The 26,494-nt window shown below is 45.4% G+C and overlaps 1 protein-coding gene across 12 annotated transcripts in view; it reads right to left on the minus strand.

The window, feature by feature from the left end:
- Positions 1 to 964: 964 nt before the first annotated feature.
- Positions 965 to 26,494, minus strand: part of KIAA0040 — a 41,601-nt gene continuing 16,071 nt past the window's right edge. For 2 of the 12 annotated variants that reach the window (XM_077957765.1, XM_077957299.1), the window contains exons 2-5: positions 20,203 to 20,276; positions 14,958 to 15,003; positions 9,929 to 10,093; positions 3,838 to 4,545 (exon numbers count right to left, since the gene is read on the minus strand). In XM_077957765.1, the coding sequence (XP_077813891.1) occupies positions 4,116 to 4,412 (297 nt within the window). In that variant the 5' untranslated portion in view covers positions 4,413 to 4,545; positions 9,929 to 10,093; positions 14,958 to 15,003; positions 20,203 to 20,276 and the 3' untranslated portion in view covers positions 3,838 to 4,115. 12 annotated transcript variants of the gene reach the window in all.

Consider the following 26,494-nt stretch of genomic DNA (forward strand, 5'->3'; position numbering starts at 1 on the left):
AGGTGTTTGACCCTGCCCCCAACAAGATCATAGACCTATGCTGTCCAGGATGGCAGCCGCTAGCCACGTGTGGCTACTGAGCACTTGAGTTGTGGCTGGCATGGCCAAGCGCAGTTGCCCATGCCTATAATCCCAGCACTTTGGGAGGCTGAGGCAGGCGGATCACTTGAGGCCAGGAGTTCAAGACCAGCCTGGCCAGTATGGTGAAACCCCATCTCTACTAAAATACAAAAAAAAATTAGCTGGACATGGTGTCACATGCCTGTCATCCCAGCTACTCAGGTGGCTGAGACATGAGAATTGCTTGAACTCAGGAGGTGGAAGTTGCAGTGAGCTGAGATCATACCACTGTATTCCAGCCTGGGTGACAGAGCAAGACTCCATCTCAGGAAAAAAAAAAAAATATAGGAGACATAGCTGAGCTAGTGTACCTTTATTTCATTTCAATGAATTTAAAGTCACCTGTGGCTAGTGGTACCATACTGAACCATATTGGACAGTGTACACACACATACACACATACACACACAGATACACACATATTTTTTGCCCTAGTGGCTACTATAGAGGTTTTTGATCCCTTCCTTCCCAACACTGGATTTAACTCAAAGATCCATTTTTCCTTAGGTTTTTGCTATTTCCCCCCTTTTCCTTTAAGAAGCCATTGATGGACCTCATTGATGGAAAGTTCTCTAAATGTTGCCAAGGAACATCAGTGTATTTTTCCTGTAGCTGGCACCTCCGGGGGAGTCTGGTCTCCAAGGCCATCTGTTTTGCAAGCAAGGGTGAGCCAGCCACATTCCTGGTCCTCAGACCTATGACTCTACCATGGTGAGGGCAGTGACCGGGGAGGGCTGGGACATTTATGTCACAGAAAGAGTCCCTGCATCGATCATTGCTGAGTGATGTCTGAGTGGGGGTAATACCTAATGTTGAGAAAGTAACCGTCTGACTCCATCAAGACTTTTCATTTTCAAAGTATTTTATTTAAATAAATTTTTCTTTTGTGTGTGTTTGAATTTTACAGAAAAAAAAATACTGACAAATACTATACAGCTTGGACCATTTATATTTTTCTTGGAAAGGTGACTGCCATTTTTCTACCTTTCTCCCTCCCTGCTCCCCCCGGAGAAATAAAAACATGGAATCCATCGAGCAATGGGGAAAGGCCGCCTCTGGCTGCCGGCCGGGGAAGTCCAGGCCTAGGGGATCTCTTTCTCGAGCCTGTGCTGGTCTAGGAAGCCTCTTCTTTAGGAATCCTTTTTTTTGTCCCCCGTGAACTTAACCTCCCCAGATGAGTCAAGCAGTCTCTGGTTCTGAGGTCCCGTGGGTTGCCAGTAGCAGTTCAGGGACAGAGGCTGGAAAGAGTAAAAATGGAGAGGAATAAAGGGCTGGGGCTGGCCTGGTGCAGGCAGAAGAGGGAATCAGAGAAGCATAAAACACGGAGAAAAAGATGAGAAGGAAGTGGAAAGAAGAGAGCAGACACCAACGAAAGGCCTTAGGCTCCTTTCATGCACCTGTTTATTTAACAAAACTTTTAAGGCCAATCCTGCGCTGGGACTCCTCTAGCTCCACCACGAAATGTTGTCAGGGGAGGCTGTGGTGAGGAAAAGAGAGGCCTCATTCTGGGTTTGGCTCTTCTGAGTCATAGGCTGTGGAAGTGACTGAGAAGTGAGGTCCTGGGTGTTTCATGCCTGGCGTGACAGCAAGTCCATTGGATTAGAAGACAGCAGGGACACTGTGCCTGGAGATAGAGGCCTTGTTATGGCAATGACAACTGACTGCTGTCTTAATTCAAAGGAGCAAGCAGTTGCCATGGAAACCATGTTACTTGTATGGTCCCGGATCCCGGTGATCCGCCCTCCTAGATCATATCTGACACCACGTCTCAGCTGTCAGCCTCCACGTCTCCCCAGCCATCCATTTTAGGGGGACTGAGAGGTGGAGACAGGAAGGGCAGCTTGTCCTGGTGAGCAGTGGGAGATGTGGGGAGACATCTCCCACATCCCTGGGTTTGGTGCAGGCAGATGGCAAGTCATTCTGTTATGGGAAGGGCACAGCCAGAGGCTCCGTGAAAAACTCTCTATATGACAAGGGGATAGAGAACCAGAGTGCTTCTTTCTCTGGTCAAAGGGGTTGATGAGTGGGAGGCCTGAGCGCTCAGACAGTTTACGGCCATATACGGTGAGAGGGCAAATGCAACTGGCTGTAAAATATATGCAGGTTTGAATGATGATTCACAGGGGTCATCTGTTAGAAAACCCTGGTGCAAGGCTCACCACTAAATGCCCACCCTCCACGGGCCTAAAGTACACCTGGAGGGCAGGTGAGTACCAGGCAGCCCAAATGAGCAAATAGAATATATCTTTCCTTTAATGCAATCTTATAGAATTTAGTTTTTTGCTACTATAAATATCATAGTTTAGCTACATTATTAATTAGATAGCAATTTTGCCACTGTGTAGAATAGCTTCCTTGGGAAAATACTTCAAGAGAGCTTCCCAGCATATTTGCAAATAAACTTCTAGAGCACAACTTGCTCCCAAGGAGTGAACTGTCCATCTTTGCAATACAGTCACAATACAATCAAAATACCAACCAGTTCATCCTATAAGTGGATTAACTCTGCCTCCCAACCTCTCTCTGGTGGGGAAAGCCCTCCTCAGCTCACTGTGGATCTAATATACATGTCCTCACATACCTCAGGGCACACGTGTCACCTACATGTACCAACCTGCAGCATTAAACACCCAATTTCATCCATTGCAGCAATTAGTGGGCTCACTTAGAAGAGAAGATCACTTGGGGAGAATTGGTGAGGTATTACAAGCTTACCCTTAACAACATCACATATCCAACAGTAACCACAGACAGTTATAAGTACCTACTGTGTGCAAGGCACTTGCCTGAGCTTCAAGATAAACATAAATAAACCTCTTTATAGCTTAATCCTACTTTCATTTAAACTCCATTACCTCTGCATCCCGCCTGTGCCATACCATGCACGCATTACAACCTTATGACATCACTTCCAGTGTTGCCTTCTGTGAGACTGTCCTGATGATTGTCTAGTTCCTTCCCTGCTGGAAACTTTGGTTATATAGGAGATACCTAGCTCAGGTGTAGCATCTCCTTACCCTTTCCATCTGTAAAACATACATTGCACAGGTACCCAATTGCAGTCCACTGACATAAATGAGTGGGCTTCCATAGCTTTCTAGCAGTTACTACCAAGAGCTGTTTGTGGAGAAAGGCACTTTGCTGAGTGGTTTTGGGGGGTCATGTTTCAAAGAGAGGTCTTGGACCACATTAAACACCTCTCAGTGGCAATGAGGACGGACCTTGTCATGAGTTACAAGAAAAGAGCTTTCAATGAATTTTGAACCATGACGCTTTAAATATCTTGGCACAGGTGAGGCGTCAGAGGCACATAAACTTGGTGTGTCTGTATCAAGACATACAGGGGTGGGGACTGTAGCAGGTTGCTGGAATGTCCAATTATGAGTACTTCCAATAAAAGTTTATGTGTAGAGATAGAAATAGGAAAGCATGCATATCTAACCTGAGTGGCTTATGGAATAGATGGTGTATGGGGGCCTTGCTGGTTATGAATTTGTATATATGTGTCTGAATCTGGCGAGGCTTTCCCGTGAGACATTTTTGTGATTATAGATAATGTACTTCCCTGAACAAAGTACATAGCCAATGACCATTTGATGAGCAGAATATACTTGCCCAGGTACCTGTTGCCTGAATTTGTGTGTGTGTGTGTGTGTTATGTGCATGTGCACACACTTGGAAACCATATCAAGATGTATGGATAAATGTTCTTTGTGCTTTTGCATATGGGCTATGCCAGAGACAGATGAGAGGCATGCCTGGGTCTGCAGTACGGAGCATTGCTATTGGACACATAGCTGCCAAGACAGTATCCAAGAATTGTCCACGTGGTCCCTGGGACTGCCCTCCACTGGGACACTTAGTCTGAGGTTTGTTCCTTGGTTGAGTAGTTACTCTGTGGACAAAGTGCATCATTTCAGGGGTTCCTGAAATGTCTGTGTGTGGTCAGAAGGAGGCTTAGCCCCAGAAAGGAAACACCTCTGCTTCCTGCCCACCTAAACAGGCAGTGATGGTCTCTTCTCCATCTGGAGAAGTTTGGGTTGAGCAGAGATCCAGAGGTCTTCTTCATCCTTCTTCTTCTTCTTCTTTTTCTTCTTGTTCTTCTCTGGCTGCTGGCCCCTCTTGCCTGGTGGGCTCCAGCAGCAATGGCAACACATGAAGAGGAGTGTGATGATCACCAAGAGTGGCAGGCCCAGGAGGACTCCCAGGCAGATGGTGTTGTAGATGCCTTCTTGGTGTTTGGTCAAGATGGTGTCCCAGATAGAGCTGAAGAAGGCGCTGATTCTCTCCATGGTGCTTGGCTAGATTAGGGCCAGAGAACCCTCTCGGCTTACTAGCAGGTCCTGGACTCAAAAGGATGCAACCTTGACCACTTGTAATTTATTCCTCTTCCAGCTTTGGGTTTGGGCATGCCACTGACAGCACCTGAAGGATTAAAACAGACAACTGAAGAGAAATGCAGAGGGACTGGTCTACAATTTTAATAGTTTCATAGATTTTAGGCTTAGGAAAGGGGAAGGAATTGAAGATTTCCAGGGTTCAGTAAACTTGCATTGAGACTCAATAAACAAGATAAATGCATGCATGTAATCAATAAGCATCAACTAATTCTTGCTATGTACACACATTATATTGGGCTTAGGATATAAAAATGAATAGTATATCAGGTCTGGCACGTAGGAAGTTCTCAGCAGTTGTGGAATAAATGAATCAATGTGTGTGTTCAGTGTTCTGATGAGGGGTTGCTTCCCTGAACCCTTCTGCAACAGCAGTTCTCAATCTTTTTTCCACTGCAGCTCAACTGACAGATGTTGAACACACACTCCCCATGGGACAGATCTGTATGTAACCTGTTATTAACATAACTTGCCATTTTCAAAGCTTATTGAAGCTTTAAGCACAAGGTGAGATGTCTACGTCTTGCTGTTTGTAGTAGGGGACTTGGGTCTCCTCTGGGCTAAGAGGTCATCACTCCTCATCCTGCCCCATGCCTGCTTTCCTTGCTGTCCCCTCATGATCTCTTCCCTACTCCATGTCTCCTCCCCTCCTTACATCCCATTCCTGTGCCTGAAAAGTCCTCTCCTTCCAAGGCTGAGAGAACCAGAGGTGACCGTTTGCTGCCTTTCCACTTTCTACCTTCCTCTCCCTCATTACCCTTGTCTCTGTTTTCTATTCCTCGACCAAATACTCCAAAGTCTCCTGCTCTCTTTCTTCTCCATGGGAAAGGAGTCCTTGCAGGCTGCTTAGTGATGGTGCTTAGAAACCAGGGTGAGGTTCCTGGGTGCCTCCCTGCTCCTGTTCTGAACTCACCATATAGCTGGGGCCATTCTCGTGGTTGCTTGTACAGAGCTGCCCCTCTTCCCTGATCACCCCTCCACATATATCTTAAAGCTCAGCTCTCAAGTATAAGGTCTTAAGAGGCTGCCTTCAGTTCTGGAATTACAAGTTCCTGTGTACAAACAAGACTTCAAGGACAGGCATGATTCAAGAAAATTTAAGAGGCCTGTTGGTGTAAGACATTCCCCAGGACCCAAATATTAAGGAGTGGTTGATTTTCAGGATGGACACTCTAGAGATCATCCCAACCAACTCTTTCACTTAAGTATGAAGAATCTGAGGTCCAGAGCAGTGAGGTGACATGTCTGAGGCCATGGAGACCCACCCAGGCCACACAAGCCCACCCAGACCCACCCAGACCTTGACAATGGGTTCAGCACTCTCCCCAGGCTGCCAGGCAAGCAGAGGAACAAAGGATAATAATGATGTCACTTTATACTTGCATTTCACTTGATACTTTTCTAATCATTTTCATCTGCATTTAGTCTTCTGTGTGAGAAACAGGATGGTGCTGTGCCTATGGATGGGAACACTGGGGAGCTGAGCCTGGAATTCAAGATCAGCTCAGGCTTCGTTGTATACATATGCAGCCCTCCTGGGTGATGTTTTCTACCTGATGCCCCAGCAATTGTCCTCAGAGGTCTAATTCCTTGGATAGCATGCTCTATCAATGTCTCATGATCCCAGTGCCCATGTGCCCATCTAAGCCCCAGCTGACCTCAGTCCTGGTCTGCCGGCATGTAATCCCACTCTCTCATGACATTATTTACATAGTTTTTGCAAGTGTAGAAATTGGCACCTACTACTGAGCCATTTGGTCCATGGAGCCTAAAGAAATGCTATAGGATGACAATAATAACTTTAGCCAACTTTTAGTTAGCACTAATTATATACCAGGCACTGTTCTAGGCACTCTATTAACTCATTCATCTTCATGACACCCTTATGAAGTAGGTACTGTGATTCCCCCTTCCTGCAGCTGAAGAGATGGAGGCTCAGGCCACACAGTGAGTGAGTGCCAGAGCCGGTCTCCCTCATTCTGGAGAGTTTGGCTCCAGATCCCCAAGGAGTGAGCTGTTCACAGGCGTTACTCTGTGGCCTCCTATTCCTTTGTGTGGAATTAACCCATTTTTGGCAAGCAGCCCAGGATTTACAGAACCTTACAATATTTGGCTATTCCCCAGATTGACTTAAATGCTTATCCCAGTCTATTATAGGAAAGACTGCAAAAAGACATTTCTCATTGTTAAATATTTCCCAAATGCATGAAGATACATAAAATAAAAACCAAGTCCTGCCCAAGTGCAGGTTTATAGAAAGCATATGGCTGCCCGAACTTAAACTCAACATGCAACAAAGGAAAGTATCCTGAGGAGTCATGTCCTCTCGTCCAAGGCTCTGCTCAAGCCCCAGCCCCTCTGAGGCCTAGGAACAGCCCATGCCATGGATCTGCCCACACACCATCAAGCTGCCAGGTTCTCTGTGGAGAAAAGCAGCCCTTAGCATGCTTCTAAGCCCTGGTGACACTGTATCTCAGGCCACTCATCTCTTTTCTGGATTTTCCTTCTCCCTTTGCCATGACCTTTGCTTTTACCTCAGTCTTGGGTGGGTTTTTGACCCTGTCTGTTGGGATCTTTCTGCTCTGTTGTGGAAAGGCTTTGGGTGCTTTTCTCTAATTTGATCCTACTCACAGTTTTCCTGATTCATGTTAGATAACACCACCACCACAAATGTTCACCAACTATTCTGTGCCAGGGGTCGTGCTGTTCCTGCAGGGAGCAGACAGGTATCAGGGGCCCCTCTGCATTCAGCCAGAGAGGAAGGAGGGCAAGCCCATGGAGAACATCAGGGCAGTTTTCATGAAGGTGGAGCCACTTGGGGAAGACCTTGAAGATGCGTGGTATTTTGACAGAGAAATATAAGTAAAAAGGATGTTCAAACATTCCAGGCAGAGAAACTTCTAGAACATGAGCAGGAGAACAGGGTGTCTTCTGGTGAGCCTGGAGCTCAGGGTGGGAGAAGAGAGGATGAGAAGGGACGCTAGGAGGTAGGCATGGCCAGGGTAGAGAGGCCGTCATAGGGTTTGTGCTTATTTGGGGGCTTTACAACAGGAGAATGTTGTGATCAGAGCTGCCTTTCAGGAAAAGATAACAAGATCTGAAGAACTCTGGAAAATGTGTTAAGAAGGTTCTTTAAAACTCCTTATCCGTTTATCAAACATTCACTGAGCACCTAATATGTTGCATGCACTGTTGGGTGTTGAGGATTCAATAGTGAATGACAAAGATATGGTTTCGGACATCGGGGAGCCTTGACCATTCCAGGGGAGTTATTACTATTGATAGATCAAGTCATAAAAGCCAAGTATAATAAGCAAATTCCAAACTAGATTGCTTAGTTGGCTGAAGTAGAAGCATGCATTTGAATTATATGTTTATCTCAACGTCTCGGGCCCTCCCACCCCTCCCAACTTTTGCCTTAAACTCATCCATCCCTTGGCACCTAAAATGGCCTTTGAATAAATAGATTTCTTTTCAAGCTAAAGCTAAGTCAATAATTCACTTCTGGATTCCTAAGGGACTTATTTGAGGCTGCTCTCCATACAGCCAAAGAGTATTCATTAACATTTGGGAAGCCAGTCTGGGGAAAATTCGATTAAAAGGTATTCTTTATATTTTTTAATCTAAGAATTCTTTTCTAGGCACCCCCCAGGTTACTTGCTGAGCTCTGCTAATCTATAGTGTTTCATTAGTATTTATGAGTCTTGCATTATTAGCATTTCCAGAAAACAATCAAATATCTCCTTAGTGGCATGAATTAAAAGTGAGAACTTCCACGGAATGCAAAAGAAGACACACTTCGGCCCCTGGAAGTACATTCTTGCCTTTTGTTGGCTTTTGAATAGCACTGACACGGTTTAAAAAGTAATTCATCTGTTTTTGTAAGACCAACAATAGATGCCAACCAACCTCATCTGTCTGATTGTGGCTGTGGGGGTGGGTGAGCTGAGAGAGAAGAGGGGAAAAGTTGCTTTCAATTTCTTTGAAACCAAATATTATTTACCTCTATATCCTCTGTCACAAGCCTCTATCCACCCACGTATGAGGTGTCAATGGGAAACAGTGATCCCAGAGCCAGAAGGTCTGGTTTTGTGCCTTGGGTCAACCTGCATGACCTTGGCGAGTTACCAGACCTCAGCTACAAAATGAAGCTAATGAGCTTCCCTCATAATGACACTGTGGGGATCAAAAGGGTTCAATATATTTAATGCATTCTGTAAACTGTAAAATATTTACACAAATATAATCCATAAAAAGTGAGTTATCTTGAAATAACAATGGACTAATTCTAGTGCTAGGCTTTTCTTCCTCCTTCCTCACCTCCAAGTCAATCCCTATTGCCAAAGAATCATGGGCCCCCACCTCACTGAAATGAAAAGGTCTTCACAAGTAATCTCCCTGATATGGTTGTTCTGTAGGTCTGCAGCTGTTGCTCTAGACTCTGGCATCCAGAAATAGGATGGAGAGGGGTTGCTTGGGGAACATTTGAAGGCACCTGGAGGATTGCTGAGTTCATAGGTGAGGTGGAGGAGAACAGCTGGCCATCTACAGGCCCCAGCCTCCCTCCCAGGCTTTGGGACCCTTGGAAGTGTTACAGGCGTGGGTCATTCCACAGGGAGGTCTGCTTCAATCTCTGAGAGCCAAAAGCTACTGCAGGCTATGTTCAGGGCTGGCCCTGACACTACTGTTCTTTCCGGTGCTCTCCAAGAAGGGAGCAGGACATTCTATTCTGCATCAGCCTCTCATTGTTCTTGTTTGTTAGATAAAATAATACATGTAAAGCTCTAGAACAGTGTCTGTGAGACAGTAAATACTTTCTGGAAAGGTTAATAATAAGGATCACATTGGCACCCAATTAGAATCCCTGAGACCAACTCCAGAGTGACCTCCAAATGGTACAAATCGTCACCCTTCTTGTAGGGGGAGGTGGGAGGTTCAGTTCTCTATGAGAACCTTAAGAGGCCCCTCTTCTGCGGCTGCTGACTCCTGGATTTGTGTGGGGGGCCATTTAATAACTGACAGTTGGGAGCAAAGACCTCCCCTTGGGCCTTTGCTCAGACGGCTCCATTGAGCTTTCTGCCTTGGGTTGCGCTGATCACTGTGCTTGCTTTAGCTCCTCTGCCCAGGATCCCAGGTGACAGCAGGATGGACTGTTGGCTATGAAGAGTCATTTAAGCAGTTAAAAATACAGATTCCTGCATCCTGCTCCTGGAGACCCTGATTCAGTCGGGTCTAGGATGGGCCCAGGAATTTATGTTTGTAGCAAGCAGCCCGAGTGTTTCTGGACGATTGTCAGGTTTGAGGCCCATTGCATAAGCAAGTTGAGCAGCCGACCTTCATTTATGAGCACAGGAGCCATGTGCTAAATGAGGGAATGAATTATGGGTGAGGAGAGGGGGGAAGAAGTTTACCTCCACACACAGCAGCACAATGGCCAGCTTGGGGAGCCTCCTTCCACGTTACTTCTTATTCTGTGTTGTCAGGGGATCTCAGCCAGAACTGCTTTTCTAGAGGTCACGTTCAACGTAGTAAACAATCGCTGAACACCAGCATTCAGATCCTGATCACTGCCCAGTCTAGCAAGGGGGAGAAAGAAAAATAGAAGTATAGTTTGATGAGTTCTGTGGTTAAGTTCTGTGGTTAAGTTCTGTGTAGGGGGGACATGGGAGCAGCATGGCAGAAGCAGCCAGCAGTCCTGCCTGGAGAGGGTTGAAGGAAGGTGACGAAAAGAAATGACCATCAGGATGAGTGTCTGAGCAGGCATCACGCAGTGTCTAATTACTGAGCACCTACTCCTGCTGGGAACTGTGTATCCAGAACAAACAAACCAGATCCCTGTCCTTTCTGTGCTCCAAGTCTAGTGTGGGAACCAAACCAAACATTCATCAAAGAACCATACAGGCAGGTGTGAAAGTGTAATTATGGTGAGTGCCATGAATGAGACCCCATGATGCTACGAAAGGGGTAACAGGGAGGTTAGGAAGGGTCTGAGGAGGGATGACTGAGCTAAGATCTGAATGACAAAAACAGCAAACACACGGCTAGCGTGTCTGAAAAATCTTGAAACACAAAATAAACTTATTTTAAAGCATTTCCAAGTAATATGCTTGATAGGCTTTTCTTCAATCCTCCAGTACCTTTTCAGGTGAAGTTCTCTACATTTAAAAAAATGAGTTCAATTGTTAATACACCGTAAAGTGTCCCCCCCAAAGTCTAGAAACATAGGCAAATAATATGTGTATTGTGCTTTTTATTAGATGAACAAATTAGACCCATTGCTGTCCCTGAAAACGACCCGAAGGGACAGTGTAGCTGACAGCAGCAGTGGAGGGGTGAGCGTGGATGGCGGGACCCATGAATGGCAGCCCCACACCACAGGACCTTGTAAGCCACGTGGAGGGCTAGAGTTTGCTGTGAGAGCCACAGGGTTTAAAGCAAGGAAGGGACATAATTGATGTGTATTTCATAAGGAACACTCTCTCTGAGGTGTGAGAGGACAGATGGGAGAGGGTGTAGGGGGAGGAAATGATCACAGTTGTCCAGGGAAACTGACAGCTGGGCCAAGGGTGATGGTGGCCGGAAAGGGTGGGATGATGGTGTAGCTCAGGTGTTTTCCAGCAGATGTGGGTGGGAGAACTCTCAGGCAGAGGGACACGAGAGGAGGTGTCCCTGGGTGTGCCCAACTTTCCTTCTTCTAACCCTAGTCTCCTATGAGGGCTCTGAGTCTGGACTGTATATGGATATTCTTTTCTTTTTTCTTTCCAAAACAGGAAAATCATCAGTCTCTACCTGACTCCTCACCATCTTTCCTGGGAGTTTAAAACATCTTATTCAACCCCAGGCCTCTCCACCCTGCCTGTCGAAACCTTGCCCCAGCCCTCAAACCATACTGCCTTGCAAAATCCCTGTGGTTACGATAATATTGCACACTTCAGAAACCAAGGATCTCTGGCAGCGAGGGCACGAAGTGGAACCTCAGTCAGTAGTTATTAACTCGGCTGTTCTGGATATATATTTGCTTGATGGTTCTCACCTTGCTAACCTGGCATGCTCAGGTGCCCTCAAATAGATGTAAGTACTGTTTTTACAAAAATGGTCTGATCACAGTAAATGATCTGCTTGCAGAATATTACATTTACTACTTAGACCCAGCTCTAGGCATTCTGAAACAGGTATCTACATTTTCCCCAATTTAATGAATTGCTTCAAATAACTAGTCCTAACACAAAGTCGGAAGCTGTTTTTTCCCCCCAGAGTATATATGATGCGTAACTAGATATTGAGTATTAAAGGAAAATAGATAGAATTTTCCCTCAGAATTGATGTTACAATTATGGTTGCAATTTTGAACAAAAGCACAAATAGAGCATCAATAGAAAAATGATTAAGGCACCATGGTTATTTAATAAAATGATGCTTTATCATGTAAACATTCTGGATTAGAAGACTCCTGAAATGGGCCATCTGGTTGATTACCTTACTTTACTGATGGGAAATCTGGGACCAAAGAGACTGCATCTTGCGGGAGATTACTCAGCTAGTGGCTAGTACAGCCAGGGCCAGAACCAATGTCTTCTGAGGCCCAGGTTACCTTTCTGCCAGGTCTCTTCTACAAACATCCTTAAAAATAAGCATTGACACAGTGCTTTGCAAGAGGCCCACCATATTCTCTTTCTGAGCACAAGTGTGACCATACGTCTCAGCCCCTTACATCTCTGTGGGGCCATGTGACTGAGTTCCAGCCAAGGAAATGTGGCTCCCGAAATCTTCTCATGGGACCTCCCTGTTCACTCTCTGCTTGCTCATTGGCTGGCCAGATGCAGAGCATCCAGGGGAGGACTCCAAGAGCCCTGGGGATGGTAGAGATGGGAGGTGTTCCTGAATGACTGCGTGGAGCAGAGCACCCCTGCTGACCACAGTGAAAAATGAAATGGGTTAGAATAAACTTTTGTTGGGTGAAGCCACTGAGATTTGGGGATTTTCTGTTATAGCAGTTAGCCTATCCTGCCTAATACAAGTGACAAAAAAGCTAGTTGCTAATGATTATTAATTACCATTGCATATATAATCCCTAGAATGATTTGCTTATAACAAATGTGCAATGTGTTCAACAACTCTTCTATAGGGCAACTTTGGCCCAAGAGGGGTTTACCTTAGTGCTTTTGAGCAGTGGTTCGGGGACCAGATATCCTGGGTCCAAATTCTGGCTCTCCCACTCACTAGCTGTATCACATCAGGCAGGTTAACCTCTCTCTGGGGCTCTGTTTTCTCATTTGTAGAATGGCATTGACAATAATAGGATGTTGTGAGAATGAAATGAGTCAGTAGAAGTAGAGTGCCTCAGAGCCTTGCCTGGCAATAAAAGTTAGTCCTGATTGTTTGATCCCAAACAAATAGGCTGGCCAAAGTAAACATCCCTTGACTCCTTAGCTAATGATGGTTTTGCTTGTCTTTTTCAAATGTGAGATGGTTCTGGAGTCATGAATTTGATTATGTAGGTCTCCTTTACAAGGCATTTTCTCTTTTCTCTAGTTTTCCTGCAGTAGACTAAATTAGTTCATTCATCATTCTCTTTCAGGGCGACCATTTCAGAATGAAAATATGGATAAGCATCACTCAGGAGCTGAATTATAAGGGTTTAGATATAGTTCCTTCCCCTCTCTGCAGGGCTCTCCCAACATTGTGTGGAGTAGGACACAGAAGCCTCCTTCCTTACCCCCACACCAAACTGCCCTTTCGTCTTTTCCTACTTTCCCTTCTTTCCTTCCCCCAATGTATTTAATGAGCTCCTAGGATGTGTCAGTTCTTGTCCTGGTACCGTGGGTATAGTCATGCATAAGATAGACATTTTGTTTGTGCACTTCTTGTTATGTCTCTTCTCCAGGTAGAAAGTATACATGTTAGTGCAATAAAGGAAATAATTGGAGTGGCCTCTGCAGAGGTGACTCTGAACTGAGATCTCGGGGTGTTGAGGACCAAGTGTGCACAGCGCTAAGGGCAGGACCTTGGGTAGCAGGAACATTAAGGGTGAGAGCTCTGAAGTGGGAAAGAGCAGGCACATCCGTGAGAGACGGCAGCCAGTGCGGCTGAACCATGGTGAGCATCGTAAGTAAAGCAGGGCTTAGAGCGAGGGGGACTTGGGCCCTGTGGGTATGGAAAGGCACAGAAAGGTGCCTTCCGCTTTATCCCCATTGTTACCTTATTTGTCCAGGTCTTCAAATGACCTCTAGTTTTTCCTTCTTTCAATTCGTCTTTCTAAAATCTGGATGTAACGTGCACTCCCTGCGCACCCGTCGCTTGGCTGCTCACCACTTGTATGATAATCACACCTCCTTAGCAAGGAGGACTCGCTGATGATCCGACTCTCCTATTACCGCAGCCTCGCCTTCCTCCACCACCCCCACCACCCTAGCTGTTTATCACATCATAGGTGCTAATCAACATGGGGCAAATAAATGAATTCCTTCAACACTTAGACTAAGCTTCTCTCCTCGGCTTTACCTCCCCACCCCTACCTCATCAGCTGGTCCTACCTGCTCTCTCTTTGTGTCCTGACTCCATTCACTTCCCACCATTTCCATGGTGAGGCCATTGCTACCTCTCACCTGGGTTACTGCAGCAGCTTCTAACCAATCTCTCTGGTTTTGCTCCTCCCTCCCTGCGGTCTGTTCTCCCCACTAGAGCCAGATCATATCACCCCCAGGCCCTGCTCACGCCTCCTGGCTTCCTGTCACTAGAAGGATGACATCTAAACTCTTTCTCATATCCCCAGGCCCTGCCATCATCTGGCCCCTGCCTCCTCTGGACCTCATCTGGTATTCTCTTCTCTCCCATTCACTGTGGGCTAGACGCACCTACTCCTGGACTGTCAGCTCGCTCAGGACCCTATTTGTCCCTTTGCCTGGTATGGTTTTCCTCAGATCTTGGCGTGATTGCTTCACAACAATTGTGTCAGCTCAAATACATTTTCATACAAATTTCCTCCTGCGTTACCTCATCAGGAGGCCTTTTCTAATGGAGTATGGTAATCTAATGTCGCCCAACCCCCAGCCAACCCCTATCTCACCATCTTGCCCTACTGCCTTGGTGATACTCCTCACTTTGAAATTTCTCAAGTCACTTACAATGCTGCTGTCACACTGGTTTCCATGTTTACTGCCTGTCTTCCTGCATTAGAATATAAGCTCCATGAGAGCAGGGCCCTGCCTGTCCTGTTCTGTTTGGATGCCCAGAGTCTGGCATGTAGCTGAATGAATGAATGAATGAATGACTGAATGAATGAATAAGTGAAGTTAATTCAAGGGTTCTAAAAAAATGAGATCTTGAATAATCATCTGTCAGGCAAACCAGGTCACTGGGGAGAAAGAGTAGAAGCACCAAAGGGCATAGAAAAGTGACCATCAGTCACACTGTGGCTGGACTTTGATGATAATTACCCACCCGCAGATTGTGCTGTCCAGCCAGATCTTCCAGCCACGAAAACTCACTGGAGGGAGAAATAATGATCAAGAAAATCTCCTATCACTGAGAGCAGTAGAAAGTGGGGGCAGGGGTGAGTGTTTTATCAGCTCCTAAATAATCATCTACCTTCCTTTTGCTCAGTTACAAAGAGCCCATTGTAGCTGGGACTTTCTGATAACAAGGGATTCTTTCCTAATTACTATATGCTCTATTTCAGGTTCAGCAGAAAAGAAAATTAAAAAGCTCCATTTCACTTTGGGTTCAAATGAGTCAATCTTTCAGTCAGTCAAGTATTAATTAAGACATGCTAGGAAATATGGGGGAGGTAAAAGACATCCTCTCTTGTCTCAACGATGATACCAGGGAAATAATTAGAGAATGATTTAAGAACGATGAAAAGAATTTTAAAAAGGCTTCATGTGGACTTTCTTTGATTTTCTATTATGGAAGGTCTGGAACCTCCAGTTCCTTTATACTTCTTTACTCTTTTCCCTTTCCTCTTTCCTTCCTTTTCTCTCTTTTCATCCCTAATTATCTTTCTCCAAAGGGTCCAGACTATACACTCTAAGAATAGTTAGTTCTCCTCATGTTACCCTTAGGATTAATCATGTGAAATTATGTCTGATTCCCTGAAAATTCCAGCTGTACTAAATGTGAGTGAATACAGTTTCTCCAGTCTGTTAGCAAGTCAACTTCCTCATATTTACCTCCTCAAGATCAAGGACATTTCCTCATTTTTCTTCTCATATGCCAGATAACTTGTAGTCAAGAATTTTGCCAGCCTGGGCAACACAGCAAGAACCTATCTCTACAAAAATAAAAATTAAAAAAATTAGCCAAGTGTGGTAGCACATGCCAATAGTTCCAGTTACTCAGGAGGCTGAGGCAGGAGGATCACTTGAGCCCGGGAGTTTGAGGTTACAGTGATTGCACCACTGCACTCCAGCCCGGGTGACAGAGTGAGACTTTGTCTCTAAAATAAAAAACAAACCAAAAAAAAACCTGTCTCCACCACTAACATGGTGTGGGTCTGGGGAACATTCACTTAAGTGTTTTTTCCATTTATTCTTCTGTAAACAAGGATATTACCATCTTTCTCAGAGGGCTAGGTGTTTTATTCACTGTGTTACATCATTTTACTCTCAGTATCTGGCACAGGGCCTGGTAGAAAGTGGACTGGCAGTAAGTACTTGCTGAATGGATGACTGAATGAATGCATTGCTGAGCAGAGTAAATGAGATAATGTGTGTGAAGCATGTTGTGTAAGTATATTTCACACAGTGGGTGCCTTAAAATTGCCTTGACAACTGTAAAACACTATATTTATTATTATACTATTCACATTGTGTGAAAGGTGAAAACATCCATTTGTGAATTATTTTGCTCTAATTAGAGTTTGATCAGCTTTTCACTGAATTGGCGTAGAGAATGAGTTAATCAGCCCCTAGTCAATCAGGGCAGCCACCTTTGCCTCTCCCCTGCTTTCCTGCTAACTTTATTTCCATTCACTCCCAGTTGCTTCTCCCTCTCCCAGCCCTCCTGACCTCCAGGATCGCACTTCTCAGGGAGCCTTGTGTTGTCCATCACTATCAATTTTCTCCTCTTCATTTCAGCTAGAATGCTCATTTGTTTTCTTTTGACAGTCCTCTTTTGACTTAAATACTTCAGGAAGCCAAAAATCTCAAAACAGAGGGTTGGCAAAAGTCTTATCACCTTTCACACAAACGGGGAATGATCTGTTGAATCAAAAAGCCACCATTTGCTGAGTTCTTACTAAGTGTGCAACTCTGTGTGTGGAATCAAGGGTTTACAGACATGGTCTCCATTCAACAACTCAAGAGGTAGGCTTTTCCTATGCCCATTCTACAGATGAGGAAACTGAGGCTGTGAGAGATTAAGCGATTCGCCCAAAGACATGGAGCTACTCAAGCACAGAAAGAGGTTTGACTCTAGTCCTCTCTGAGTCCAAAGATCCTTCTGTAACCACCATTCTCAGAATGCTGAGGACTTTAATTTCTGGATCTTCCAAGATGATGGGGTGTTCATCCAACTATTCATCCATCAGCATGTAAAAGCCTGCCACGTGCGTCACACCCTGTGGGTGCACTCTTGATTACGATGCCTTCCATGACCTCAAGGAGCTCATGTTTTAATAGGACCGAACATGTTGAATAGAAGTGCAATACAACATCCCACGTAATATATATCACCCCATATATGCTGGGGCCCCAAGGCATGAAACTCCACTAAATAGGCGTAGCACTCACTGGCAGTCTGGGAGCTATATCCAACCCCCAGGCACTTTTACTTTGTATTATTTTTCTGCTTCCTTCGGTTTCATATCAAATTCTCAATCTTTAGGACTCAATGTGGTCCTAAGATTTGGCCACACTAACCTCCCACATGGCCACAATCTGCTGGAGCTTTAAAAGGGCCTGTGTTCTCTCCATTCCCCGACCACACACCCCAGTCCCCATCCTGCCTACTTCACCAAGTCCTGTTCACCCACCTGGTCCCTGGAAGCATTTTAAGCTCATCTCCCCTGGATTTAACTCACTCAGGAGTAGGGACTATGGTACATGTTCTCTGTGCTGTCATCTATGTAGAGAAGAGCCATGCAGGGGGCTTAAAAAATATAAATGAGGACAAAAGGCAAGCCTTACATAGCAGATTTAACCTCCAGTTTGATGGGTTGATCCTGCTCTGTGGTTAATCAGACAAATGATAAGGGTGAGGGATATGTGCAAGAGGAATTAATGCATATCAGAACGCCCCTGGGCACAATACAAACAGCTGGCCCAAGGGTGCAATTAAGCGAGGAGTCAGAGGACCCTCTCCTAGTCCCAGTTCAGTTGTCCTCCAGGCCTTTGACCTTGGGCAAAATCAGTTAAGCTTTCTGAGCCCTTTCCTCATCTGAGAAATGAGGTTATCACTCAACCTGGATATCTCTCAAGATTATTGTGAAGAACAGACAAGACATGTGGAAGAACACTGAGCAGGGAAAACTGCAATCTCAATGCAAGGTAGTGGTATTTTAGGGGATTATATTAAAAGGCTGAATTAAAGCTCAAAGTAGAAAACTGAGCTTCTCTTACTGATACAGTCCTCCACCCTCCTATCCCCTCTCTTCCCCCCAGTCTGTAGTTATTAGAAGCTACATTTCCAATGTGGAGAATTCATAGGGGAACTCTAATACCACTCACACTTCTGTTCGTCATCTGTATGTATATATTATATATATATACACACACACATGATCTGACCACATCCTGGTATTAGTGCTAATGAAACCTGTAGCCATGGTTACAGTGAACTATCTTGGTTATACAGTTCTCATTTTCATTTTTCAAAATAGTTTGGTAAAGGATTTTGGAGCCAATGTTTGTGGGTGTGGTAAAGTGTCTAGGTGAAGTTTTGTTTTTGGAGAGCCAGAGCCAAGGCTCTGAGGTCATCTGTGAGTTAGGAGCGGCTTAGCGGGGCGTTGCCTTTTCTGTTCCACAAATAAAGGGAAACCTCTGCTTCTGGCCGACTCCAATAACTGATGCTTAAGTGTTCAAACGTCATAACCTCTTGGAAGGAAAAGGTGTTTTTTGAAAAAGCATGAGAACAACCAAACACTTGTGTCATTCAGGGTCTCCCTGCCACACAGGTGGTAATTAAAAGTTGCATAATTCTCTTTACTACTAGAGATGGGAACTTAAGAGTTCTGCAAACTTTGTGGCAATAACAGAATGACTGACATATTTCTTTTCGTTAGTGGTGGTGGGGGAGACATTTACAGGCTGGAATAGCTGAAAACTAACGGAGTGGCAAAAATATACAGTTATGCAACTCAAAAGCGATACAGATATGGTTCTATTTTCCTTTCCATTTTGTCCCTTCGTTTAATGTTAACAAAATTTCTGGGCAATTAAAAGCCAAAAGCTACCTTACTGCAATATTAAGTCTTAAAATGCAAAGATCAAATCATAGAGGGAGTGAGCATAAATATTCTCATTACAAATAACTCACCTCTGTGGAATGTTCAGTGTGGTGGATTTCAGATTTGCCAGGCTTTGGGTTGCAGCTTCCGCCTCAGAGGGTGGGCTGTGCAGAGGAGTTCATGTGTCTGAGGATAAATCTTTATTTCCTCTCTGCATGGGCTTAAATCTGCATTCCTAATGTTGCAGGGAGTGTTCTTTTTTTATGGTTTTGATAAATAATGGTTGATGAATGCAGAGAACATATATGAGTGAGCTAAAATACTTATTGAATACCCATCCAGTGTCAGGTTAAGTAGCATGCCTTTTTTTTTTTTTTGGCTTCAGCACCTTCTTTCTTTGATACAGATGAGATATGCTTAGTCTCATCACGTGCAGCTTTAGTTGCCTGCGTGCAGATATTGTTATCCCTAAGAACAGCCGTCACCTCTTCCCTGATGCCCTCAGCATGCCCAAACGTTTTCCTCTCCATCCTTGAAATGCCCTTCCCAAAGGAGATGGCAGGTATTGCAAATTCTTGAATTGGGAGTATGTATGGAAGAAACTGCTTAAGCTGGGGATTGCAGGGGGGTGTCCCATATTGCAGGGGGAACCCCCCTCAACACAGGGTTCCCTCAGCCTCATCCCCTCATTCCTTCCCGTCCACCACCTCTGCTCCATCCGTGCCTGGTGACCTCAAGGCTTTGTGGGAGAACCTCTGGAAAGTACTTAAGGCCACTGGGAGCTGGTGGGGATGGTCAGAGAGGCCAGGGAACTCAGCCCTTGTCTCCGAGCTCTCCATGGTGTGGCCTCAGGGCTGAGCTATCTGCAGGCTGCCCACCAGACGTTAGGCTTTATCTCCCCTTAGCAGCCCAGACATATGTTTTATCAGACCAACCCTCAAAGTATCAGGGTCTTGAAGAAGTAACATGTTAGGTGGGAGTGCTTTGATAGAGCAAGATATTCTGAATGTTAGACTCTACACATGACAGTTAGAAGGCAGAAGATGCCCTAGGGATGGCAGTTGGCCTAGAGCAGCCAGAGAAGAAAGTGGATGTCCTTGTAGTGCCTCATAGGGGTAGGCAGTTATGCTTCTCAGTGGAGAATCTGTGGGGCCTAGGCCCCCTGTTCTGGCTTTGACTTTTATCTGATTTTACTTATTCACATTCTCGTAACTTGCCCTAGGAGCCAAATTCTTGGCTCAAGGGTAGTTTGAGTGCACAGGAAGCTAATGGATTGAGGAATGAGAAGCAGTTATGACTCACTCAGTGTGTGTCCTTGGGAAGGTCACTCAGCTGCTTTGAGTCTCAGTTTCTTCATCTCCAAAATGGGGAAAAATCTAGAAGAATACACAAGAAAATGATAGCATGTACTGCCCCTTTGGAGGGAAATTAGGGGCAGTGCTGGAAGGGAGACTGGCTTTTTCTCTCATTCCTTTGGTACCATTCTGAATGTCTGATCACATGTATACACTTTCTAAATTAAACCAACAAGTGGAAGTGAGTACCTGCTCACAGGGTCCTTAGGTAAAAGCACAGAGTGCATGTAATGTGTGTCTGGGCGGTTAGGAACTGTACAAATATTTAGAGTCATAATTGGTATTATTCCCAGCAGTTGCAGGGGTATGGCAAAAAAAAAAAGTCACTCCTCAATTCCGCCAGATAGTCAAAGTGGCCTGAAATTCTTGGGAAATTTGGTCCAATGTTGGGAGGTCTTCCTGCCTCCAACCCAGAATGGCTGGATGGAGACCACTCCTAAATCCTCTCCACAACCAGGCCAGCCCCTTCACCTACTTGTGTAGTGGAGCTGAGGCCGCTGCTGGGTAACTTGTGTCCTCCATGTGTACAAATGACCCCAGATTTCCAAGGGCTAGCCAGCATGTCCACTCTGCTGAGCAAGTTCTGACAAGCACATTCCATCCATTGCCAGGAGGCAGGGGGCAGCACCTTCAGTGTGAGCAGAGGGAATGGTACCTACATTTGTGGCTGCCTTTTGCTTGGCCTCTGAGGCTGGGGAGAGCTTTGTATAAAATGTGTGTGAGTCTCCCTTAGGTTGTTTACTGAGTCCCTATAATAAAAATAATGCTGCAAGCATATTGTTCTTTATACATGAAGAGGCTAATAGCACTAATAACAACTGTTTGCATCAATAAAATATGCCATTTGAATGATTTTTCCTGTAGTTGCATGTGGATTTCGCGGTCAAGAAGTATTAGTTAGGTATTTACTAGTTAACTGACATAGTGCTGCAGGGGGAAAAAAACTGTACCAACTGGTTCTTATCCTAAAAGAGTTTCTTCATGAACCTTAGAGCACTGAAGTCCTGCTCTGCTTAGCCAAGTGGTAGGGCAAGTCATAGAGCTTCATGAGCCTCAGGCTCCTGGTTTCTAAGATGGGAAGACAATGATGATAACATCAATTGCCCTCACTATTCAGTGTGGTTGTGAAAGTCAAATGATAATATATATGAGAGTTCTTTGTAAACTGAAAATGTCCTACAAAGTTGAAGTTTCAAAAATAATAGTAACTAAATACTAAACTAAATACCAGAAAGTGACAAAATGCAGATACTGTTAGAAAGGAGAGAGATCAATGCTGGCTTAGGTTTTATCAGAGCGGGGGACAGGGGGCGGGGGACATCATGGAGGAGAGGGAGGCTGTGCCAGCTCCTGGGCTGTGTGATTACATGGAGGGCTGGACATTCTGGTGGGGAAAAGGGTGAGTTGGGGTGAGCTACATAGGTTGGAAAAGCCAGAACAGAGGTACAGAGGCCAACAGGTACAGAGTTCGAGATGGGGATGGCAGCGAAGAAGCCTTCTAAGGAAGAGTGAGAACTGAGGTGGCACAGGCAAGCTTGGTGAGATCACAGGGGGCTTTGAAAGCCTAACATGGGGCTGGTGCAACAGCCTCAAGGAGGCCCTGAAAGTTGTGAGCAGAGGAGACCTAATAGCCTCACTGTTTCAGTGGCCACATTCTCTTACCTGACCTTGCTTGTGATGGAAAGTACACCCTACCAGAGCTCGGGATTATGCAGGATTAAGCTCCCAGCCATGGGCTCACTGGCAATCTGCCCTAACCAGTCAGGCAGAGTAATCACAGATACCACAATTAAAAAAAACTTTTATTAATAGCATCCGTTCTCCCTTAGACAAAAATCTAATTATAAACCGAAATGAAATATCACCAAACCAATCAGAAGGAAATGGCTATTTATCTCTTGATCCCTTGGGAATAGGGGGCGAGGGATAAAAACAGGATGCAATCAGTTCTCCCTCCTTCAAACTGGCACCCAGCTGGGCTTGGGTTTATTTATGATTGGTGAAAGTCCGATCAATATCCTACACTGATAACTTAGTTTAGTTTTTTGAAGGCTCCTGAAAACATTGCTTCCTTCAATCTACTGTAATTTGTAGAGGGGAGGGATCTCTTGCCCTATTTCACAGATGAATAATCTTTTCACAGTAAAAGTTTGTTCCAAATTTGTTCAAAATTGTAAAGCTGGTTAGTGGCCAATGGCACACAGGGCTCTAGTTTTCCACTTCCCCATGAGATGCTTTCTGCACTAAAGTAACTCCTAAAATGCAACGAGGGCAGCAAGCAGTGGCAACCAATCCCCTTCACAGTTTACAAAGCCTCCCATTTCTCAAACTCTGTGAGATATGGGGTTCCCCTCCAGCTTTGGATCCTTATGCAACCGTAGCTGTCTCTCACCCCACTCCCATCCACTGCCCTGTACCCCATCTCCTGGCCTCTATTCAACATTGTTTCCCTGGGGAAACCTTCCTTGACCTCATTACAGGTCAGAGCCCCTGCTCTGTGCCCTTCGCCATATCTATATTGTCGCTACCACCCATAATCTGTGGTAGGATAATTGTTTAATCATTGTTCTTCCTTTCTAGATGGAATCTATTCCCATCATGGCATCCTCTGCATCTGGGACATATTTTGCCCTTGGGAAATATGTGCTGAATTAACAAATGAACATGTTTATAGATGAAGAAGCTCTGAGGTTCACTGAAATTAAATGACTCGTCTAAGGTCTCATACCTAAGAAAAGATCATGTGCCAATTCCTCTACCTCTAAATAGCCAGTTTTCCTTCTGCTGTGCCACACTAGTTTCTAGGTTCATACAGATCATGTTGGTCAGTTAGAAGGAGATACCCAGGAAAATAAAGTCTGCCAGTTGAAATGTCAATATTTTGGGTTTGGAGAGCTCTTTCAGCCTGGGCAGTATGCTCAAATACCAGGTATTCTTGGGTGCTCCTGAGTCTCAGATCTCTTTCGGAGACTGGCTACTTTTTAATCTCCAGTGAGGCTGTCAGGACTAAGAAACAGATGAGAGCAGCTAAGGCTCGACTTCCAAGGAACATTGGTCTCAAATGGACATCAAGCTTTGTTTTCATGGGGTGCCATGTTGAATATCAAGATTACATCACTTGGAAGTGAGACTACCCCCATGTTGTTAGAAAGCCCTGACTGGCTGTGTTTCTGACTTCTTGGTGTTCTTAATTTTTTACTTTTTAAAAAGATACAGGGTCTCACTCTGTTACCCAGGCTAGTGTGCAGTGGCACGATCACTGTAACCTTGAATTCCTGGGCTCAGGCAATCCTCCTGCCTCAGCCTCCCAAGTAGCTGGGACTGCAGGCGTGCACCACCACACCTGGCTAATTTATTATTATTATTATTATTTTGGTAGAGACAGGGTCTTCCTATGTTGCCCAGGCTGGTCTTGAACTCCTGGTCTCAAGTTATCCTCCTGCTTCAGCCTCCCAAAGTGCTGGGAGTACAGGCGTGAGACGCTGCGCTTGGCCTCTGTGTGTTCTTCAATTGATATGATTTCATTTGGTAATTTCTGGTTGCAAAGTCAACTGAGTAGAGTATGTGTGTACGTAGGGGGGCTCGCTACCTCACTGTTATTACTGTAAAAAGACCTCCCTGCTTTTTCCTGGAGGGAGGAATTTCCTTTGCTGGCTTTTTCTTCCTTCACTGATTCTGGGTTGTTGACACCAATGTGGCCGAGGAAGCCGAGAACTTCCATTTCCATTCTCTGCTGTACAGCAGCAAATTATTCAATTCAACTCACATTTGTTGAGCATCTACTATGTGCATGAAGAACTTCCCTCTCTTCTAAGGCTTTCCCAGATAATGCTGCCTAGTGAGAAGTAGAAAACTTGCTAGCTATCTGGGTAAGGAAATCAGAATTGAACTTTTCTTCTTCTGATAGAGACTTTGGGAATAAAGTCAAGGAATTTATTTTTTTTGTTGGGGAACTGGGCAAGCACAGGCAAAGTACCATAAGGCATGACTGGTTCAGTGTCCCAAGGGAAATTCAAACAAATGCTTATGGAAGCAGCAAGGAGGGAGCCGTTAATTCCAATGAGGAATCCAGGGCAGACTTCGATGAGGGTGTGATTTGAGTTGGCATCTACAAGGTACATAGATGGAAAAGAAAGGTGATTCCAGGCTGCTCAAGAAACTGAACTGGCTCAGGGAAAGAATCCAGTCAAAGTGGCCCATGTTCCAACTCAGCTCTAGAGGCCTCCAACCTCCCAATGTTATGGCCGTAACGCTAAAACAGCTCGCTCCACCTGACCCCCTCTCCCAGGGTCTTCTCGCAGCCACTGCTTTAATTGCCATGGCATTCCAGGGACCAGCCCAGCACCTGAAGGGGATTCTTCAAGGTTCTGGCCCTAGGAGGAGGCTGCTCCTGATGTTCTCTCCCTCCATACCTCATAACATGTTATGACTTGAGTGTCCGGTGTTAGGGCCGTGGACAGGAGTGACTGATGACATACTGGGCTAAAGGACATTCAGGGCTACAATTTCAAATTGTTTTCACATTTCACTGTGAAGGCAGATTACTGTGTTAAGGAAACTTGAGTGTATAGTGAGTTTTTTGCCTCCTCCCTGTCCCTCACCCTTACCCCAACTACATTTTATCTCTTTATACAGCATATCCTTACATTTGACAATAATTCTGACTTCAAATCGGGTGTCACAAGGCCCTGGGTAACCAAAGCCAGTTCCACTTGGCTCACATTCAAAGGGATCCCTCTTTCCCTGCCTCCTCCCCCACACTCAGCCTGCCAACATTTAGCACAAAGTTTGTGGAAACCAAATGACATTTTGCCCTAAGAGTCAAGCCTAGATCGGCCCATGGTCAGAGGTTGTACAACAGAAGCCCAGGAGGCAGCTACCACCAGAGAGCAGGTTGTGTTTGATCTGCAGCTCTCAGTCTATGCTCTCACCCAGCTTGTGTGACCCTCTCAGATGGACTAGCCTGGGTCAAAGCCTGGTCCCACCACACACTGGCTTCTGAACATGGAAAGTCCCTTTCCCTCTCTGTGCCTTAGTTTCCTCAACTATAAAAGGGGGATAAGAATAGACCCTCTCTCGTAGGATTGTTGTGGGAACCAGAGGAGTTAAATACTCTGTGTGACGTGGGTGAAACAGTGCCTGGCACAGAGCACATCTTCAGTGCATGTTGGCTTTACCTGTCAGGCACCCTGTAGGCATCTGAGCTTGTGACCTCTGCTGGGACCCAAAGCTGAGGAGCTCGAGTATGCAAAAGGGACGACAGGGATGAATCCTGTGTGCATCGTGGAAAGACACTACCGTTTCAATATTTCAGAGCGAGTGAGGAATGCTCAGGCCTGTAAAACTGAGACAAAGTACCCTCTCAATAGGCGAGAGAAAGGAGGATTTGTTAGTCCCGGGGCCATTTTCTGGAATCATGTGTAGCGCAGAGATATCATAGTTGAAAATTTCCTTCCTTCTCTACCACCTCACCTCCCTGACAATGCTTGCTCACTGATAGCACAGAGGCTGCTCCTGTGTGCTTTCCCACTCCACAGTAAGCTATTACAGAGCTTTCTCCTTTGGGTATCCCCAGGGTGTTCAGTGTTGGCACATATTAGATGTACAATAAATGCTTTTTGATTAAGTAACTGACTGACTGGTTATGGTCTGGGGGGGATGAGAAAGAACCAGAGTGAAGAGTCTCTCTGTGAAGGCTATGCTATCTCCATGGGCCAGGAAGCCCACATTCACTTCTGGCACCCCAAGCTCTCATACCTATGCAAGCTTCTTGTAGGCCCCTGCAGAGTCAGATGATGGGGTGGGATAGCAGGGTAGGCCTCCAGCAGGGTGAGGGGGCCAGGACTAGGGCCTGGGCAGAGCAGGAAGACCTTGCAATGGGCTGAGCTTTCACAGTTGGGGTTGCAGCCCACAGCAGCAGCTTATGGTTCAGGTAAGTTGGTCGGACATCTGGGGAGCCAGCGGAACAAGGGTGAAGCAGGACTCAGGGATTCCAGAATGGCACAGCCACAGCCTGAGCAGTGGGTGAAGAGATGGCCGCACTAGCGAGCAGAGATCCCAGGATAGACTAATCCCAGGAACGGGCTTTTCTCACAGCTCTCAATGAGAGGGACAGGGCTTGTAGCAAGGTGCTTGCAGGCTCCTGGGTGGTAGGTGGTAGGTCCTTGAATCTGTGCCTGCGTTTTGTTTTGTTTTTTAAAAATTCTCCACAGCCTCTAGTATAGTGTCAGGTACACACA

The sequence above is a fragment of the Macaca mulatta genome, chromosome 1 (assembly GCF_049350105.2).
Source record: "Macaca mulatta isolate MMU2019108-1 chromosome 1, T2T-MMU8v2.0, whole genome shotgun sequence".
Classification (NCBI taxonomy): domain Eukaryota; kingdom Metazoa; phylum Chordata; class Mammalia; order Primates; family Cercopithecidae; genus Macaca; species Macaca mulatta.